The sequence below is a fragment of the Malus domestica genome, chromosome 15 (genome assembly GCF_042453785.1).
Source record: "Malus domestica chromosome 15, GDT2T_hap1".
NCBI classification, from domain to species: Eukaryota; Viridiplantae; Streptophyta; class Magnoliopsida; order Rosales; family Rosaceae; genus Malus; species Malus domestica.
Window position 1 is genome coordinate 9503798 of NC_091675.1, and position 20895 is coordinate 9524692.

The following is a 20895-nucleotide window of genomic DNA, read 5'->3' on the forward strand; positions in this document are numbered from 1 at the left end:
CACACTAGCCAAATTGTGTAAAATGTGGAAGTGAAACAAACAAACAATACGTTACCCTTTTCTATTTTACAACCAACACGTATTAACGAGAGAATTGAACTTTGAACATTTTAAAATATTAAGAAGAAAAATATCGTCGTGGCAACAAATATTGTACGAATTTTAGTCAAAATGGTCTTTGAAATTAATATAACTCTTCATTTTGATTTTTGAGATTTGGAATCGATAAAAGTGGTCATTGAGTTTGTCCACTGTTAATCATTTGAACCTTATGTGAAAATTTTCTGTTAAATAAATATCAAAATGACAAAATTACTTTCAATTTAATAAACAATGGCCCAAAAATGATGTGACAAAATTGACGGTGGATAAACTCAGGGAGACCACTTCTATCGATTTTAAATCTTAAAGACTAAATCGAGGAGTTATGCCAATTTCGAAGACCATTTTAACTAAAAAGTGAACATTGTATTGTTGTGACTACTCAATTCAAAACCAGCAAGGATGAGTGGAGTAGGATTCTCTTCCTTTTTTTTTTCCCTCCCCTTCCCCTCTCCTATTTGAATAGTCACAGTTAAGCCACGTTAACATCTTATATTAATTTTTTATAGAAAGAGAAAGATAAAATAGAGAACGTGAAATGAAGGGATGAAAAGAGGAGGGTAGAAAATCCTAGTCCACGATAAATTGGTGTTAATATTTTCAATTTTATATGTGACATATGTGACAGTGACTCATAATATAATGTATGAAGGCCACCCTCCTCCATGTTTCAAAATTGAAGGACAAGGAAATGACTGAAGGCAACCCTAAGCCAGTAACATCCCAAGATAAAGAAACCCAACCACTTCGCAACCAAACCAAGAATTTTCAAAACTTTAAAATTATTTATTAATGCAGTGAAAACAACACAACAATATTTCATTGATTAAAATAAAAAACATTACTCTTGTTGATAGAAAACTCGTTACCATTATTTCACCTTTAAGCATAAGATACTTAATATAAATTGTGGAAAATAAAAAGAAATAAAACAATAACCTTGCTGTATCAATAATTGGTCCCCAAAAAAACTGCCTTAATCTCCACTTGATGATTAGGTCAAATCAACATTGAGATTAGAGAGCAGGTTTTGTATCTGAAAGTGGTTTAAGCTGCTTCTAAAAACCAAATTTAATTCCACTAATCTTGATTAGGCTGCTGTCTTTTCTCCAAGACACTACTTTAAAAAAAAATAAAATAAATAAAACTCTATCCCCTCCACATGTTGGAGCTGCAAATAATGTGGAAATTTATTGAGAAACCTTCAACAGAGCACATGGATGGCTGCTGTGTGGGTGACCATTTGAAGCTTACAGCTGGAAAATGCCTTAGTTTTCTGAACAACCACATGTATTTTTTCACTAGATTTTCTCCTTGAGGAACACAACATTTTGTTTTAAGTAGAATACAAGGAATGAAAAAGTAAGTGGTTCGCACGTTAAAATTAGGTATGCCATAGTCGAACGACGAGGTATATCTCATACCCGAACTAGGTTTCATTTCCGAATAATTTTCATTCGTGATTTTTACCATTTCAAGTAAGAAAACATGCTTGTAAAAATAAAATTTGAGATTTTTTTTTCACCTTTTCTTTTGGGTGTTGTTGGGTGTAATGACCACCAAATTATTGGGGGCTTGTAGAACTCCAGGTTCATAATTCATGAGGACCGGAACATTTTCTTCATAAACTCAGGCGGGAAGTTGAGCCCAAATACTAGTTGGGCTTAAAGGAGTTGGACTATTTTATCAAAAAAATGAAAGAAATGCAAATTGCATAAAGAATATTTGAGATTGCTTTGTTTTTTTCTAAAAAATGTTTCTACTAGTCTGTGAAAATAAATGGTGAAAAAGCAAGTAAGTGTTTGGCAAATTATAGTGATAGAAAATATTTTTAGCAACAAAAAATAGATGGTGTAAGATTGCCAATATAAAAGTTTCATTAACTGGCAGTGTTCACTTGCCTTCAAAGAAAAAAAAAATGTTTTTTTGAGAAGTATGTGTAGAGCTGGTTCTGCTTTTTGCTGTTTTGGACCCATGATTTTGAAAAAATTCCTCTACCAAACATAACTAAAAGACCCCAACTTTTTCAAGTAGCTACTTTTAAAAAAAAAAAATTAAGCAACCCCAAACCAGCCTAACAAGCATAAACACAAATCTAACATTCAATATGCAGAAAGTTTCAAACCAAAAAGAATCCAATTGCAATGTTACACAATTAAGCAGTGGAATCAATGCTCCGGAATTTCACCAAGATCCTTTTCTCCTTCAGTACCTTGAGCGGATTCAGCCATTACCTCTTTCGTATAAATGCGGTGGCGCCGCTCCCTCCCATATATGACCCAGAAGAGGAGTGAGAGCATGACTGAGGTAGAAACAATCACCAACCCAATGTAGATCCATCTACTGTACCGGCTTAGGCCGGGACAATGATCCCGGTAAACGTCACTAAAAGTTTCCCTAGCAAACGTGCAGTCTTGCAGTTGAACCAGTATAGGGGCATAATTATACAAGCCGTTACACAGACTTACTCCGGTACTCATCTGGCTGTAGAAAGTTGGGGTCAAACGCCCCGCTGTGGTGCAAATCCCGTTTGGTGAAACCTGGCAGACATATTTTCCCCATACCTACAAATAATGTGGCCGTAAAACTAATGTCCTCGAAAACTTTATCCAACAAGTATTTTATGCACTTATGTAGCAGAGTTCGGTTTATTTTTACCTCTGTTGCATTGTTCAAGTTTACTTCGCCTGCAGTGCAAACTCGATCGGTCAAGTCAGGAAAAAATGGGTTGCAGAGGGTTGGCACCAAGGGACCAGATTGATTGAAGTACATTGGCACAAAGGCAGGGGCTAAATTTAAGTTAGAGACGTTGGTGATGACCTCGTTGATCAAGTCTACCAGTTGCGCGGTGACTTCTTTGTTTCGCAGCAAGGTTTCTTGGGCGGTTGCACTGTCTACACAGGGCAGTATGTCATCTAAAGCTGTATGAGCGGTGGGGTTTTGGACCCATTCATCCATTGCGACACAAGTATCTGCAGCCACACTAGTATGTCAAAGGGAAGAAATAGTTAGTTTTGGGTACAGATTGACGATACCTATCACTTAATACCAGATGAAAAAGATCAGTCGTGGGCGAATATTTAGCGAAACAAGGAACCAAGCATTTCTTTTAGGAAACAAAACCGAAACCATTCAATCTAAAAACTAGTCACATTTTTTAAAGACAAAGTCGAAGAAGAAAGAACTTTTAACTGGAAGTAATCACAAGACTTACTTATGTAGAAGAAGGAACGTGCCACACAAAATAAATGTTCCCGTCACAAGTATCCATGCTGCGATTACCAGGCTGCAACAGTTAAGATATAATTCTTCGGTGAGTAAAGAAAAAAGCAAACGTTTAGTGCAAACTTACGCAGCTAAAAAGAAAGAAATGACAGAAAGAGAGAAACGAGGTATTGTTGGAACTTGGAACTAACTCACATGTACACAAGCAACTGCATCCCGAAAAGTGAAAATACTGGAAGGACATGTTGCGAAAGAGAAAAGAATAAGTACCACAAAGCAAGATGTTTAGGAAACCAGAGTATAGCGTCATAAGGATATCAAGCAACTTACACAATCCCAGAAATGTTAAGACAAGCAGAATGGCAGCACTTATGATAAGCGCCAACCTCCTGCATGTACATTAAGATACGATAAGGTCTCAAAAGATATGGAACACGTAAACTAGTAAAAAGAAAGGGAAAGGTTTTTACTTACATTGAATCTAAGAGATCTCGTATGTCCTTTGAATTCTCCACGGTTTTCTCAGCAAGGGTATTAGCAGAATAATTAATCTTTCCTCCGATTTGATCGATATCAGTTTGAACGTTAGCAGGTAAATAAACTTGATCAACTCCAAGCTGCTTGGCCGAAGCAAGATAATCCGATGCATTCCTCAATTGTTCGACTGTAAGATCTGCCTGATGTACAACATACTCCAAAGTACTTGTTGTGCTACTGTGAAACCTCTGTTGACCAGTGTATAACACAACACATCCGATGCTGTAATCACAAAATAGCACATCAGTTTTTAAACAAGTGCAGCTGAACATGAAGTCAAAAATACACACAAACACACACACATATGATTTATACATATGTATATATTTGTAGAGAGAGAGAGAGGGAGGTACATTGTTGCAATGGTGAAGAGCACAAGGAATATAAGAGAAAGAACATAGGCTGTCCGAGAATAGCCATAAGTCTGCCTTTGACAGCAAAAGTAGCAGACGGAGATGATCAGCAAGCACAAGCCAAAACCCAGGAACCAGATTGCAGCAATGGCAAAAAGGGGAACTGCAGTAAAACCCACCGACTGCATTCGAGCAAAATATTAGATAAAGAATGTGTATACCAACTTACAAAGACATTTCAGACTAAACACAAATGAAAGTGTTATTAAGTGATGATCGATAACATACATTCACAGAAACACTTGAAGAAATAAAAATTTTGCAAACAAAGTTTTACAAACAAAACCGAATGAGTTGAAAAAAGTGGAGGTTCCACTGTAAAACCAATTGGTTATATGAGAGTAGCCCAACTTCCTTATAAGCTTATGCAAGGTCCCTCTTCCCATCAACGTGAGACTCATTTTCAACACGCCCCCTCACGTGTGGCGAATTTTCAAGCCTAACACGTGAACGACACAATGGGGTGACGTGGAGTGCGTGTTGTTGTTTGGCTTCACACTTGGAACAATATGCTCTGATACCATGAAGAAAGTTGAGGTTTCACCATAAAACCAATTGGCTATATGAGGAGTAACCCAACTTACTTATAAACTCATGCAAAGTCCATCTTCCCATCAATGTAGGACACATTCTCAACATGAGTCACTTAAAAGATCGCTGAAAAACTTACCTTGTCACAAACCAAACAGAACGATTGACCATCATCCACGAAACTATTAATAAGCATATCTACGGTAAGAATGAGACCAAGACCTCAGAGGTGAACTAAAAGATGTTTGAAATTTTGTAATCGTCAATTACTGACATTGTATGTCATCTCGTCGTTGAATTTTGATATCAAGTATTAAGATTAAAACATTAAAAACGCATTCATATCCCACCTAGTGAGTAATACCATATTTTTGTACCAATTACACCGAAGTATTACACGATATCATAAAATCAGTTCACGGTGTTGAAATTATTAAAGTTAGGTGTCTGAAATTTTAAATACGAAGAAAATGACATTAGGTTGTATGTGTCAGTCTGGCAAGCCAACATGAAGCGACCAAGTGCTGACAAATAGTGCCAAATCTCTCTCTCTTGTTTTAACTACAAAACAACAATGAGGTAACTTTCTCCCTGATTTTAAGAGCACCTTCATCATAATAAAAGACATTTAGGTCATAGAAGCGTTTTTTATGAAAATATTTTTTGAATCAATTCTTAGTAAAATGTAAATAATCTTGTAACAGCATTTGAAGTTTTTTCTATAAGAAGCATATAAGTTATAACTAATGCTTCTTCAATAAAACACTTCAAAAGTGTTTTTGGAAGCGCTTTCATGTTTTTAAAATGTAATTCCGAAAGAGTTTTACATATTTAAAAGAAGAAAAGAAAAACGTAAAAAGGAAAAGTTGTTGCAAAAGGTGAGATGAACTTACAGCCCAGTAATGATGATCACTGATATTCCAGCCTCCTGTGTACCTCTTGAACCCATTGAGAGGGTCTTTCCTCTGTGTTCTCTGTGCAGCTAACACAATCGATGAGCGTTCAACCGGTGCGCCAAAGGGTCCCTCGACTCCCTCCATAAGGAACCTCCCAGTCCCCCATTGATACCCCACTTCATATTTCCCATCAAAATCCCACCCTGCACAAAAGTAAAAGAAATCAGTAAAAATAAAGGAAAATGGAAGGGAAAAGATATTTGCCTTTTGATTTGTTGCTTTAAAAATTTGGAAAAATTCAATTAAATTTTTAATAAAAGGAAGTTAAGGTTATACACAAATCAACGGTGAAAAAGTAGCTCAACTCATTACAAGCTTAAGTAAAATTAAGAATTTTGATGTGGGCAATGACTCCACATACTCCACAAACTCCTCAAAATTATGCCAAATACAGTACAACATATTAAGATGAAACGTGTAGCTGTTGGATTTCACACGTCAATCAATCTGTTGTGATAACACATAAAACGTTGAGATTCTACCCCAAACTAATTAACAACGAGGGAGTAAAGAGATTTTAAACTTTCCGACGTTGGACTGCACTACAAATCCTCACAGATAACCGTGGACAACGTACTAACACCCTAGAAGGCAAGAAGTAAAGATTTCAAAAGTTTCAATGTTTTTTTTTCTGGTGAATGAACTATGAACACAAATCACAGAAATGTGCATGATATCAAAGAAATGAAGAACCCAAATGAGGAAATGCATGGAGAAGTGAAGTGAAGTAAGTACCTGAGTTTGGCGGTGATTGGAGGGGTGGAAAGTTAGAGTCCCCATGAGAGAAGAAAACGAAAGTTGGAGAAGATAGGAAGAGAAAAATGAGCAGAAGGAGAAGCAGAGAGGAGGGAAGAGAACCGTAATTTAACATGGTGAGAAGTCACAGAGTGTGAGAGAGAGAGAGGCAGTGGAGAAGGGTAGGAGGAGGGAGGGAAATGTTGGGATACTTTCATCCCCCAATTAGTCAGTTGGCTCTGCGCCGAACAAGTATTTTGACAGAAATACCCTCTTTAAGGTTTTCTTGTTGGTGATTATATGGGAAAGAAAGAGTCATTAAGGTTGGTATTTTAAATCTATTTGAAGAGTGCTCAATATGTATTTTGTGGCTTTTTAGTATGGTGGAAAATTTTAATATAATCAATAGTCAGGTTGTATAAAATATATGTAATCACATAAATTATATATAACCGTTAAATTATTATTATATTAAATAATATAATTATTATAGGTAATTATTAAAAAAACACTAAAAAATAAGTTGGTATATTTATGTTAGTAAATATAACGTTCATCTTCAACCTACTGTATTTCAAATTCAAACTCTAATCGTCGTATTGTTGTTAACAATAACACCCACAAAAATACACTTAATAAGAAGGGTAGACTGGTCAATCTGTAAATAGATTAAAATCATGAAAAGTTCTGCTGCGAGGTGTAGAAATTCAAAAAGGCCAGTGTTGGGTCCCAAAAACCGTGTCAGCCTTTAACGGCTCGTTCCTCGAGGAATTACCATTTTTTCCTTCTCTTATTGTCCTCCAATGGGGACTATAGTCCACGTAGGACCACAATCTCAGCCACGTTTCTCGGCTTTCTCTTCTTCCCGCCGAAAATGTTTGGGCCTTATAAATTTTCATTTGTTAGTTGGGCTATGAGTTATTGGTCCACGGTCAATTGTTTATGCGTGTGTGTGAATGTTTTCAGTTGATGTATTGTGAAATGTGAGCCACACGTACGTCAACGGTTAATCGACACATTTTGGGTATGCATCAAATTGGGTATTCATGTGTTTTGCAATTTAAGTGGTTAAAAGCGTTTATTTTGTATCTGATGTTTGAGATTAAACTTTGATTTTGTAAGTAATTTATAAAGTATGCTTAAACTTAACCCCAAATATCTCACTTTAATTACGTGGCATCATGTGTCGCACGTTATTTTGTCTCTCCTCTCTTTCTCTAACCCAAAGACAGAAAAATAGGGAGCCCAAAAGGCCCAAGTGTTGAAGAAGAAAAGAGGCCCATTATATTCTTTGACAGAAGAAAGCCCAGGAATTTTATTAAACATGTTGGTCGAGCTCACTTAAACAGACCCAAGGACATTTTAGTCATTACATTAACTAGGGTTTCCGCATATATTCGCCCCACTCTTACTCCGCACAGATTAGGGTTTTGTTGCTCATTCGGTCTCTCTGCTTACGGCGTCGGCTTCCACCACTCTCCTCGCACCAGCTCCAAAATGGCGGAACAGGTAGATCCCTCTCTCTCTCTCTCTCTCTCTCTCTCTCTCTCTCTCTAACTTTGCCGTTTTCTGAATCTATCTGTTCGTGCTTGTTTTTGTTGCAGACCGAGAAGGCTTTCTTGAAGCAGCCCAAGGTTTTCCTCAGGTAACCAATTTATTTCAAAATATCATATTTTTCGAGCTTTTTAGATCCGATTTGGTTCGTGGTTTCGTTCCTCTGCTTCTGCTGAAATCAAATGGTTCTTTTTATTTATTTTATATAATAACATGAATATTAAGATTAACGGGTATATAATATATGAGGATATTATGAATTTTTGCAGCTCAAAGAAGACAGGGAAGGGAAAGAGGCCTGGAAAGGGAGGCAATCGCTTCTGGAAGAGTGTTGGGTTGGGATTCAAGACCCCCCGAGATGCTATAGAAGGTATATTTTAATCTCTTGTTTTTTCTCTGATTACTTTTACGATTGTTGTTTTTCATTCTATTTTCCTACTTTTTATTAGATTATTTGCATTGTCAAGCATTTGGGCTATGTTGTTTAATTATTATCCATGGACCCCTGATTGATTGAACTCGTGTAATGTGTACAAATTTATCATTTTTTTAAGCTGAGATTAAAGTTCGGATATCTAGATGATGAGTAATATCTTACAACTGTGATACTTCGCGCTCTTTGGTGGGATTGTAGTATCGTCTCAGTTCATTTGCTTGCACTATAAATTAGAGATGCTGTGGAATGCTTTGAAATTTATTGTTGCTTGTTGCCATTTGACATGTACATTTGATGATTCAGCGAGTTGAGTGATGTCGGGAGGTGAATAATGCTTGAAGTGGTTTTGTATTTGTAAATGGTTGAATGACTGTGTTATTTGAAGATTGGTGGTCATATTTTACATGAAAGAACTGCTTGCATGTTACTGCAGGAACATACATTGACAAGAAGTGCCCTTTCACTGGCAACGTCTCCATCAGGGGTCGTATTCTCTCTGGTACTTGCCACAGTGCCAAGATGTCGAGGACCATTATTGTTCGCCGCAACTACCTTCATTATATTAAAAAATACCAGAGGTGAGGCTAAATTACTATGAGAAAGTGAAGTTCTGCTCTGTTTTTTAACAACAGGATAATTAATTTTTCACTTATTTCTAGATACGAGAAAAGGCACTCAAACATTCCGGCTCACGTTTCACCTTGCTTCCGTGTGAAAGAGGGAGATTATGTCATTATTGGCCAGTGCAGGTTAGATTTTATGCATGTTGCTTGTTAAACTATTACGATTGGTTTCAGCTTGAGTTTGTTTTACCCATTAGTCGTCAATTTATCTTTTGTTTAATCGGTGATTCTCTCTGAATTTTGTAGGCCATTGTCAAAGACAGTGAGGTTTAATGTGTTGAAGGTGACTCCAGCCGGTTCATCTGGAACTGGGAAGAAGGCATTCACTGGAATATGATATTACTGTTCTGAGAAGTATGTTAGTTTTACTTTTGTGCAAGAAGTGCATTTAGATTGAGCTACTCTTGACAGATGAACTGTTTTTTGGCATTTTATTTGCTTTTAAAATATTTGATCCGTGTACGGTGAATTAAGGTTTTTGTTGAACCATTATCATGAATTTTGCTACCCCTTTTATCATTTTGTATTCATATTGTTGCGATTGTGTGGGTGACGGGTCTCTTCCAAATTGATTGCCAATTTAGTGCAGTCAATTATTTAGTAGCTAGTCTAGTGCCATGCTACTGCCATCGCTTTTATACCGATATGTCCAACTGTCGTAATGGGTATGTTTTTTAAATCGTTTGGTGTCGAGGATTGAATTTGAATTTGATGAACACTCGTATCATTTATGGTACGTATGTAAACATGAATGATTTTTTTGTTTTGAGGGAGTTTGAAGGAGTTAGACACGAATGAAACTCTAATCTTTTTTGTTTTGCATGCATCGACCTTCAAGTTGGATAAGTTTTCCGTCTCATTTTCTTCAATATGCCTTGATTTTGATTTTCAGTTATGAATTTTGTTTACAATTCTGTCGGCGTAACGATTCCAGTAGTTGGTGTTGGTAGGGAATGCTGCACATCCAAGTCCTTTCCCAAGGTGTTATGCCTTGTGTCTTGTGTTCTCCAAATCCAATTGTTCTATATAAATATAGAGTAACGCTACGTAGATCAAATTTGTTGACTAAATTTCAATCTAAATGATGTGTCATCAACAAGAAATAAACATATTCACTAAAGATTATTAACTTTTATGTCGTATAATTTAAAGATTTAACCTCCAGACCAGGTGGATGAATTGTCCGCACGCGAAAAAGTTCTAAGCTCACCATCTCTCTTTTCTCTCTTTCTATTTGAACGGTTAGGACTAAGCTATGTTAACATCTTATATTGATTTTTATATAGAGACAATAGGACAAAAATGAGAATGTAAGAGGGGAGAGAAGAGAAGAGGATGACCCCAAAGAAGTCACCATAAGTAACCTCTTGGAATGATATAGTATATATGCCAGTTTTCCAAGGCCCTACCGTAACGGCAAATCCAATTGTTTAAGACGCAACACTACAAGGGGAGTCTTCGGGTCGTGCGTTTGCCATATTCTTTCATCGAAAAAAACAAAAAAACAAAACAAAAATGCATATATAAGACATTAAAATGATCGATGCCCCTAGGACAACCATGACAAGTTCCAAAATTGACAAAAATTTAGCGCACAGAAGTCGCTTAAATAACTACAAATTTTTTGCTTAAATGAATTGAGGGATCATAGTTTGTCCGTACCGTACGGCACCTCTTCTAACGGTTGCGTTGCCAGCTGCATTTGCCAATATGGTAACGAAAACGACCTCAACAAGAACAAATTTGTAGCGGACACAAAACCAAAAACAAGATAAACTAAAGAATTTGCCAAATTTGTCAATTAAATCATGTTTGTCTGGTTAGTCTTGGCAATCATGTCGTTTTTCTCATGTTTGTGTCGTTTTTTGTGACATATTCGATATCTTAACGGATTGTGTCGTGTCAAACCCGTTAAAATGAACGGGTAATATGATCCGATCTGAAATCGATCCGTTGACGTCTTGTATTTAAAAAAATAAAAAAAAATAATTTAAAAGCTAAGAACAAAGGAAAGAAGAAGCAAGTAGCATGCAGTTTCCTCTGAAGTGACAACCCATCTTTCTCCATTGACATATTATCAAAGCAAGGTTTATCCAAAATTCCAAGTCGATATCAGCTTTCGAAGTAACTGTTGAAAAAATTGATATCAGATTACATAAATTATTTCTCTTGTGCATTTCTCTATATATAAATACCTCTACTCCTTTCCCTTCACTCATACCATATCTCTTGCCATTGCTTAAGTAAACAAGAACTAAAATGTATAGAGTTGCAAGCCCTTCAGAGTATCTGGTGATCACGGGGGTCGGAATCGATGACATAAAGCTAGCAAAGAAGGCATGGATCCTCCCCGGCCAGTCCTTCATAATCTTCGACATGTCCCCGGTTAACTATACCTTCGAAGTCCAAGCCATGAGCTCGGAAAAGCTTCCCTTCATGCTCCCCGCCGTCTTCACCATCGGCCCACGCATTGACGACATGGAAAGCCTCCACAAGTACGCCAAGCTCATTTCTCGCCACGACAAGCTCTCCAGCCACGTCAAAGAGCTTGTGCAGGGAATCATAGAAGGCGAGACGCGTGTTCTCGCTGCCTCGATGACCATGGAGGAGGTGTTTAAGGGGACCAAAGAGTTTAAGCAAGAGGTGTTTGGGAAGGTTCAGTTGGAACTTAACCAGTTTGGGCTTTTGATATATAATGCAAATGTCAAACAGTTGGTGGATGTCCCAGGGCATGAGTATTTTAGTTACTTGGGGCAGAAGACACAGATGGAGGCGGCGAATCAAGCAAGGGTTGATGTGGCGGAGGCAAAGAAGAAGGGGGAGATAGGGTCGAAGCTGAGGGAGGGGGAGACGTTGCAGAACGCGGCTAAGATTGACGCGGAGACTAAGATATATGGGACGAAGAGAGAGGGGGAGGGGAGGATGGCGGAGATTAAGGTGAAGGCGGAGGTGAAGGTGTATGAGAATGTAAGGGAGGCTGAGGTGGCCGAGGCAAATGCTGAGCTGGCGAAGAAGAAGGCCGGGTGGGCGAAAGAGGCGCAGGTGGCGGAGGTGGAGGCTGCAAAGGCAGTGGCATTGAGGGATGCGGAGTTGCAAACGGAGGTGGAGAGGATGAATGCCTTGACTATGACGGAGAAGCTTAAAGCTGAGTTTTTGAGTAAGGCCAGCGTTGAGTATGAAACGAAGGTATCTAATTTTATGTGACGATCTACTATTTATACTCTAAAGAAGTCATCATGCATTCTTTTATAACGAAAAATTTACAAAATGCAAAATGACAAATCCTCATAATAAACAATTCTTTTTTTCCATTAAATTCCTCTAAACTTTCTTTTAATTTTTTATTAATCCTTGGTATGTTCTTGAAGCTTCTCAACATGAGTTGGTGATACTTGGTTTTGGAACATATAACTCATCCATATGATGTTTTGGTTTAGAATTTGTTAGACGCACTCTAATATGAAATCTTGAGTCCGCCACTGTCTCAACTTACGTCATCTAATTAACAAACAAAAAACATGCATATTTCTGACTCCTCCACTATCTCAACCTACGTCATCTAATTAACAAACTAAATACATGCATATTGGAGTTTCTTTTTTTTTTTTTTTGGTTGATAGACATATTCCTTCGCTTTACTTATATCCATTAATTCCAAATCCATATATAGATTGTGTCAAAGCTTTATCTAACAACAGTGTTTATAAACAAATTAAAGGTACAAGAGGCGAATTGGGAGTTATACAACAAACAAAAAGCCTCAGAGGCAATTCTTTACCAAAGGGAGAAGGAGGCAGATGCCAAAAAGGCATTGGCGGAGGCAGAATTCTGTGCACGTCAACAAGCTGCCGATGGAGAATTTTATGCCAAGAAAAAAGAGGCTGAGGGACTCATGGCTCTTGGACAAACTCAAGGTGCATATCTACGCCACCTTTTGGATGCAGTTGGAGGCAACTATGCAGCCATGAGAGACTTTATGATGATCAATAGTGGCATGTTTCAAGAAATTGCTAAGATCAACGCCGAGGCCGTGCGCGGGCTTCAGCCGAAAATCAGCATTTGGACTAATGGCGGGGGAGAGGGTGGTGATGGTGGTGCAAATGGGGCTATGAAGGAAATTTCCGGAGTTTACAAGATGTTGCCACCGTTGTTCAAGACGGTTCATGAACAAACCGGCATGTCGCCTCCTGCTTGGATGGGCACTTTGGACAATTCTCATCCTAGCAACTAAACTCAGATTCTTCTGTGTCTCATGTGTTTAATAATTGTGAGAAATATATGTGGGATTTCAAATTTGTATTAAGTGATATATTATGTACACTTACCACATTTTTCATACCATAAATACGTGGCTTATATTAAATAAAAAATAAAACGTAAAAGAATATGTATTAAGAATTCAAATGAAGATTCTAATTCGGAGGAGCTATTATCGCTACTTGGATCGAAATAGTGTTACTCATCACTGGAAGTACCAGCTCCAAATTAATAGGTCAGTTACACAACTTACGCCCAAGATCTCAAATCATCACCCCTATCGCTGTTTTTGTAGAACACCCAAATCCTAATAAAAACCCTAGCTAGCTAGTCCTATTACTGCTTCTTTCGTCTTAGTTCTCAAATCATAACCCTCATCTCTGCTGCCTACAATCAAAAGAACAACGCACGTACGCGACCATGTGGTACAAAGTTGCGAACGCTTCAGAGTATCTAGTGATCACCGGCGTCGGAATCGACGACATCAAGCTTGCAAAGAAGGCATGGATTATGCCCGGCCAAACCTGCACCGTCTTCGACATGACCCCCGTCAACTACACCTTCCAAGTCCAAGCCATGAGCTCGGAAATGCTCCCCTTCACCCTCCCCGCCGTCTTCACCATCGGACCCCGCACCGACGACATGCCCAGCCTCCACAAGTACGCCAAGCTCCTCTGCCGCCAGGATCAGCTCTCCAACAATGTGAGAGACCTTGTCCTGGGCATCATCGAGGGTGAGACGCGGGTTCTCGCTGCCTCAATGACAATGGAGGACGTGTTTAAGATGACAAAAGAGTTTAAGGAACAGGTGTTTGATAAGGTTCAGTTGGAATTGAATCAATTCGGGCTGTGGATATACAATGCAAATGTCAAACAGTTGGTGGACGCTCCGGGGCAAGAGTATTTTAGTTACTTGGGGCAGAAGATACAGATGGAGGCGGCGAATAAGGCTAGGGTTGACGTGGCGGAGGCGAAGAAGAACGGGGAGATTGGGTCAAAAGAGAGGCAGGGGCTGACGCTGCAGAACGCGGCTAAGATTAATGCGGAGACGAAGATTTTTAGGACGAAGAGGGAGGGAGAGGAGAAGATGGAGGGGATTAGGACGAGGACGCAGGTGAAGGTGTTTGAGAATATGAGGGAGGCTGAGGTGGCGGAGGCCAATGCTGATCTGATGAAGAAGAAGGCCGGGTGGACCAAGGAGGCGCACGTGGCGGAGGTGGAGGCTTCAAAGGCGGTGGCCTTAAGGGAGGCGGAGTTGCAAAAGGAGGTAGAGAGGATGAATGCCTTGACTAGGAAGGAGAAGCTTACGGCTGAGTTATTGACTGAGGCCAATGTTGAGTATGAAACCAAGGTACGTCCTGTGTCATTCACCTTTAAATTCAATATTAATCTTGAGATTAAATGAATGTGTTTTTAATGTTTTCTCTCAACCCTTAATATTAAATTTAAATGTGAATCAGAAGTGACCATTAATCTTTGAACATCGGTGACCAAGAGAACAATAATCATATTTACGCAGCTATGAAAAAATATGCGACCAAAATCACAATGAACAATACAACGATAGATCGACGATTGTTAAATTTGGTTTAATACTGTAGCATTAGTGCGTTCATTTATCATTTTCATATGTTTTGTGTTGCATCCTAATCATGAGCTTTGAAAATAGGTGAAACAGTAATAAGCTTTATAGTGCTTTTACTTTTTCCAAGGAAGCTGTCACTGTTTAACCAAATTTCAAAGCTTATGCATGATTGGGATCCAACACAAATATGGAGTAACAGATGAATGCCTGTTTGTACCTTAAGGTAGCTTGATTAGTTTTTCTTTTCTTTTCTGATACTGGTAAGTGGTAGCTTTATTAGTTGCTTCTAGTTTAATTTTGCGTAGATTTTATTCCATTCCATTGAGATATGATAATCTAGAGAGTGAGCACAAAACTTGAAGAACTCATATATGTTGACTTTTGGAGGATTAATTGACTTGTAGCAGATTCTTTTCACTTTTATGTACAGCTAGTTTTGAATTCCGTGTATTGCTTCCCCATATTAATTATAATTCGTTGGGAGAATGTTTTTGAAATAATTTAGTTTATAAATTTTATCTATAAATTTAGTTTCCTTAGCATTACGCTAACTAAAAACAGTTCTGATCGTGTTTTTGTGACTTTTTTATGCTTATATATTTAAAAAGCATTTTTAAGTATTTTCTGAAAGTATGCATTTGAAATTTTAATAAAAGTTTTGTTGTGATTTCTATGAGCAGAGGGTATCATGTTATCTTATTTGCAATTTGAGAAATAAGTTTCATGCACTTTTATGTACTAATGCCTCGTATGGCTTTACTTTTCTTGTATTACAATTACATGTATGCACAAAAGCTTATCAATTTATTAGCATAAAGCATAAGATCATAGCTTGATTTAACACCATATTCATATGTGAAACAAAGGTGCAATCGGCAAATTCGGAGTTCTACAAAGAACAAAAAGCTACGGATGCAGTTCTTTACCAACGAGAGAAAGAGGCTGAGGCACAAAAAGCAACTGCAGAGGCACAACTCTATGCCCGTCAACAAGCTGCTGATGGAGACTTTTATGCCAGGAAAAAAGCGACGGAGGCAGAGCTCTATGCTCGTCAACAAGCTGCTGATGCAAAATGTTATGCAAGAAAAAAAGAGGCTGAGGGACTCATGGCCCTCGGACACGCCCAAGGCGCATATCTGCTCTCTCTTCTGGACCCAGTCGGAGGCAACTATGCAGCTATCAGGGACTTTATGATGATCAAGCGTGGCATGCTTCAAGAAGTTGCTAAGATCAATGCTGAAGCCGTGCGAGGTCTAAAGCCAAAGATTAGCATTTGGACTAATGGCTGCGGGGAGGGTGGTGATGGTGGTGCCAATGGGGCTATGAAGGAGATTGCTGGTGTTTACAAGGCGTTGCCACCACTGTTCCATACAGTTCATGAACAAACTGGCATATGAAGCCACCGGCTTGGATGGGCACTTTGTCTACCAACTCGACTCTCGATAGCAACTGAACTCTGAATTGTGTTCAATCGAAAGTACGACATCACTGTCGGATCATGGACTATCATGCATTAATTTAGAGCTAATGATATTGCAGATTTTCTTGTATTTAGTGATCAGTGAGAATTTTGTTTTAGTGACCGATAAGAAGTATTTGTTGGTATTTCTGAATCTCGCGCGGTTGTATATATTTTATATTGGGAATATTAGCCTTAAGCACACTTGGATCTCTACCACAATAACTTCTCTGGGGCCATCCCACCCTCCCGATCTCCAACCTTTCCAATCTTAAATTTCTCGAAACAATGCTTGAGTCAGTCATCCACACGACGAGTGGACAAAGAATATATCTCAGCCACCGCTGATCCATGTCAGCTCAATATACTCCAACAATTCTATCAAACAAGATCACTCATTTACGTGAAACACACAACCATGCTGTTATATAAAACTGAGGGCACTATAATTTATAGCAAATAATTAGCATTAATTAAGAGATTACAGTACACCCTTAAGTTATAGGAGATAATATTCTAATTACATTTGTAATTTTATGAAAAAATCAAGTAATTTTATTTATTTAAAAAAAAAAAGGAAAAAGAACAGGTTTTGAACAGTTCAAATGAAAATGCTAAGAGATATTATAGTTGGCCACATAATACGGAGCAGCTTTTATCCTCTACTTTGACCTAGTGTTATCACTGCCAACTGCAAATTAATAGGTCAATTAGCAGTTTATCCGATTCCAACTCCTAATTAAATAGTGAAATCCTTGGTTTGTTATATTTCACTGGTCTCCTTCCTATATTTGTGGTCTAATTACAATGAGAAACTATATATTCGGTGTCACAAGTCCATCCAAACCCTAACTCTTTTTCTAATCATAATAATATATATCTCAGCTACATATTAATGAAAAGAAAATTAATAAAAAAAGGCTTCAAATCTTTGTATATTTTAATAAAAAAGCATTCACTAACTTTATTTAATGATAAAAACAAAATAATAAAATTAAAAAAACCATAAAAACCCCAACTTGCGCTGGCCGCCTCCCTCACCCCCAAAACTCCCTTTCCACACTCTACTTTTTTCTCCCATTGTCTGCTACATTAATAGATTTTATTTTATTTTTTGCTTCGAATAAGAAAAAAGACTCCAAATTGAATTACATCCTCAATTTTAATTTGGTGGTGTTGTTTCCCAATAGTAGTCATGATGACGAGAGATTTTTCAATGCATGTGACCGGAACACGGGTGATACATTATATATATATAAAGAAAAGAATAAGAAAGTGCAATCTTTTTAGGAATGCTCCTCCTTGCTATATCCTTCCTTGTTTTGTGATATATTTCTCTGGTCTCCTTCCTACATTAGCGGTCTAATTACAATGAGAAACTATATATTCGGAGTCACAAGTCCATCCAAACCCCAACTCTTTTTTTATGGGATAATGTTAGGGGACCAAATTTTTTAAATCAAATTTGCAATGATATAGATGATTAAATTATTAATTAAGTTTCAACGTCCTAGCATTACCTATAAAAAAAACCCTGGCTAGTCCTATTACAGTTAAAATTTTCGGCCAAGATCTCAAATCCTAGCCCTAAGCACTGCTGCCCACAAACAAAGAACAAAGAAGAACGTACGTGCGTAACCATGTTGTGGTACAGAGTCGCGAACGCTTCAGAGTATTTAGTGATCACCGGAGTCGGAATCGATGACGTCAAGCTTGCAAAGAAGGCATGGATTATGCCCGGCCAATCCTGCAGCGTATTCGACATGTCCCCTGTCAACTACACCTTCGAAGTACAAGCCATGAGCTCCGAAAAGCTCCCCTTCATCCTCCCCGCCGTCTTCACTATCGGTCCCCGCGTCGACGACGTGCCCAGCCTCCACAAGTACGCTAAGCTCCTCTGCCGCCACGATCAGCTCTCCAGCCACGTCAAAGACCTCGTCCAGGGCATCATCGAGGGTGAGACCCGCGTTCTGGCCGCCTCGATGACGATGGAGGACGTGTTCAAGGGGACCAAAGAATTTAAGAAAGAGGTGTTTGACAAGGTTCAGTTAGAATTGAATCAATTCGGGCTTTTGATTTACAATGCAAATGTCAAACAGTTGGTGGACGTCCGTGGGCATGAGTATTTTAGCTACTTGGGGCAGAAGATACAGATGGAGGCGGCGAATAAGGCTAGGGTTGATGTGGCGGAGGCGAAGAAGAAAGGCGAGATAGGGTCAAAAGAGAGGGAGGGGTTGACGCTGCAGAACGCGGCCAAGATTGATGCAGAGACGAAGATTTTTAGGACGCAGAGGGAGGGAGAGGGGAAAATGGAGGAGATTAAGACGAGGACGGAGGTGAAGGTGTTTGAGAATATTAGGGAGGCTGAGGTGGCGAAGGCCAATGCCGAGCTGGCAAAGAAGAAGGCTGGGTGGGCAAAGGAGGCGCATGTGGCGGAGGTGGAGGCTTCGAAAGCGGTGGCGTTGAGAGAGGCGGAGTTGCAAAAGGAGGTGGAGAGGATGAATGCCTTGACCAGGACGGAGAAGCTTAAGGCTGAGTTATTGACTGAGGCCAGTGTTGAGTATGAAACCAAGGTACGTCTTCTGCTTGTTTCTTTTTCCTTCTAAACAAATAAAATTGAATATATATATATATATATATATATAGATGCAAATTAATTGGTGTCATATTATCGGATTGGGATGAAAAAAAGTTATGTTAAATAGTGTTATTTGATCATAATTTACTAAGGATAATACTTTTTTTTTTTTGAATGATCTCATTCTCCCACTTGCAAAAAGAAATTTCATATAGTCTTCCAATATGCTTGTTTTATTTTATTTTATTTTTATTTTTATAGCAATCTGAGCTCTGAAATTTGGTGAAACCTTAACATATAAGGTAGCTTTTTAATTAACTCATTACTTTGCTTTAAGGTTTATCCTTTCATTGCACCTTTGACAATGTAGAGAGTTTTAGTAAGCACAAATGCACAAAACCAGGGTGTCTAAATTGCAGGACTTATATATGTGTGTACGTGTTATATATGTCTTACTTTTGGAGTTTTATTTGCACCATTTGTGGCATAGGTTCTTGCACTTTTTATCAAAAATGCATGTATTAGTATGAGCTGATTTTGAAGTGCATGTATTGGTCTCCTTGTATTAATTATAACACCGACATGTTTAAAAATGTTTTGAATTGACTAAAAGCGTTTTCACATAAATATTAAAGTTACTAAGGAGTTATGTCAGATAACTAGAAGCGCACTTTTCTTGCTTTGGGAAGGTACTTCAAGAAGCACTTTCAAGTTTCAATCTTATGACTTGTTTGCAGAAGAATTTGATAGCAGGGACCCCAAACATGCCAACTAGGGTTAAAGTGCATTGCGTAACTTATACATGTGGACTTATGGAGTATTATTTGCACACATGAGAAATTAAGTTCATGCACTTTTTATGCACCAACTATAGAGCATATATAATGGCTTCGCTTTTCTTCTATTACTATTACATGCATGCACATAAGATCAGAGCCTGATTTAGCACCATAATTCATATGTGAAACAAAGGTGCAATCGGCAAATTCGGAGTTCTACAAAGAACAAAAAGCTGCGGATGCAATTCTTTACCAAAGAGAGAAAGAGGCTGAGGCACAAAAAGCAACTGCAGAGGCACAACTCTTTGCTCGTCAACAAGCTGCCGATGGAGACTTTTATGCGAAGAAGAAGGCGACAGAGGCGGAGCTCTATGCTCGTCAACAAGCTGCTGATGCAGAATGTTATGCAAAGCAAAAAGAGGCTGAGGGACTCATGGCCCTCGGACAAGCCCAAGGCGCATATCTACGCTCCCTTTGGGACGCGCTTGGAGGCAACTATGCAGCCATGAGGGACTATATGATGATCAACAGTGGCATGTTTCAAGAAATTGCTAAGATCAATGCTGAAGCCGTGCGTGGTCTTCAGCCAAAGATTAGCATTTGGACTAATAACGGTGGGGAAGGCGGTGACGGTGGTGCCAACGGCGCTATGAAGGAGATTGCTGGTGTTTACAAGGCATTGCCACCATTGTTCAATACAGTTCATGAACAAACTGGCATGAAGCCACCAGCTTGGATGGGCACTTTGTCCAATTGTCCTTCCACCAACTCGACTCTCGATAGCAACTGAACTCTGAATTGTGTTCCACCAAAAGTACTACCATCTAGCCAAGATGCTACGTGTGATCGGTTGAGATGATATAAATAGTTTCGTGTTTATTTGCTGTTCTTTTATTAGTTATTTGCTATTTTTTTTGTTGACAGTAATACTATTTGCACAACTAGTTGGTCCCCGCTACATGTGTGGAACCTTTTTGGTATTTGCTTAATTATTCGGTTGCAAAATATATGCCTGCTCTGCTTCAACTATTTTCTCTAACATGCTAAAGTTAATATGGATGACCAAACAGTTTTCATATCAAATATATATATTTTTAAATACGATATCTAACCGATGAAAAAGAAA

At 38.5% G+C, this 20895-nt stretch overlaps 4 protein-coding genes across 4 annotated transcripts; 3 read left to right on the top strand and 1 right to left on the bottom strand.

Annotated features, from left to right (window-relative positions):
* Positions 1-2177: 2177 nt before the first annotated feature.
* LOC103456246 (uncharacterized) lies at positions 2178-6731 on the bottom strand. The gene is made up of 9 exons (XM_008395928.4): positions 6500-6731; positions 5702-5907; positions 4218-4399; positions 3802-4086; positions 3658-3716; positions 3523-3559; positions 3317-3388; positions 2761-3085; positions 2178-2666 (listed from the first exon to the last, which is right to left on the bottom strand). The coding sequence occupies exons 1-9, from the start codon at positions 6633-6635 to the stop codon at positions 2271-2273; spliced, it is 1698 nt and encodes a 565-aa protein (XP_008394150.1). The 5' UTR covers positions 6636-6731; the 3' UTR covers positions 2178-2270.
* Positions 6732-7857: 1126 nt separating this feature from the next.
* On the top strand, positions 7858-9631 carry LOC103456245 (small ribosomal subunit protein uS17). The gene is made up of 6 exons (XM_008395927.4): positions 7858-8008; positions 8104-8144; positions 8323-8423; positions 8923-9067; positions 9149-9238; positions 9359-9631. Exons 1-6 carry the CDS (start codon positions 7997-7999, stop codon positions 9447-9449), a joined length of 480 nt encoding a protein of 159 aa, XP_008394149.1. The 5' UTR covers positions 7858-7996; the 3' UTR covers positions 9450-9631.
* A 1718-nt stretch (positions 9632-11349) lies between these two features.
* On the top strand, positions 11350-20710 carry LOC103400265 (uncharacterized). Its single transcript, XM_008338919.4, has 4 exons — positions 11350-12298; positions 12831-13335; positions 18033-18985; positions 19963-20710. The coding sequence occupies exons 1-4, from the start codon at positions 11372-11374 to the stop codon at positions 20557-20559; spliced, it is 2982 nt and encodes a 993-aa protein (XP_008337141.2). The 5' UTR covers positions 11350-11371; the 3' UTR covers positions 20560-20710.
* Positions 13533-16604, top strand: LOC103456244 (flotillin-like protein 4). The gene is made up of 2 exons (XM_029095226.2): positions 13533-14719; positions 15820-16604. Exons 1-2 carry the CDS (start codon positions 13790-13792, stop codon positions 16348-16350), a joined length of 1461 nt encoding a protein of 486 aa, XP_028951059.1. The 5' UTR covers positions 13533-13789; the 3' UTR covers positions 16351-16604.
* Positions 20711-20895: the final 185 nt, after the last annotated feature.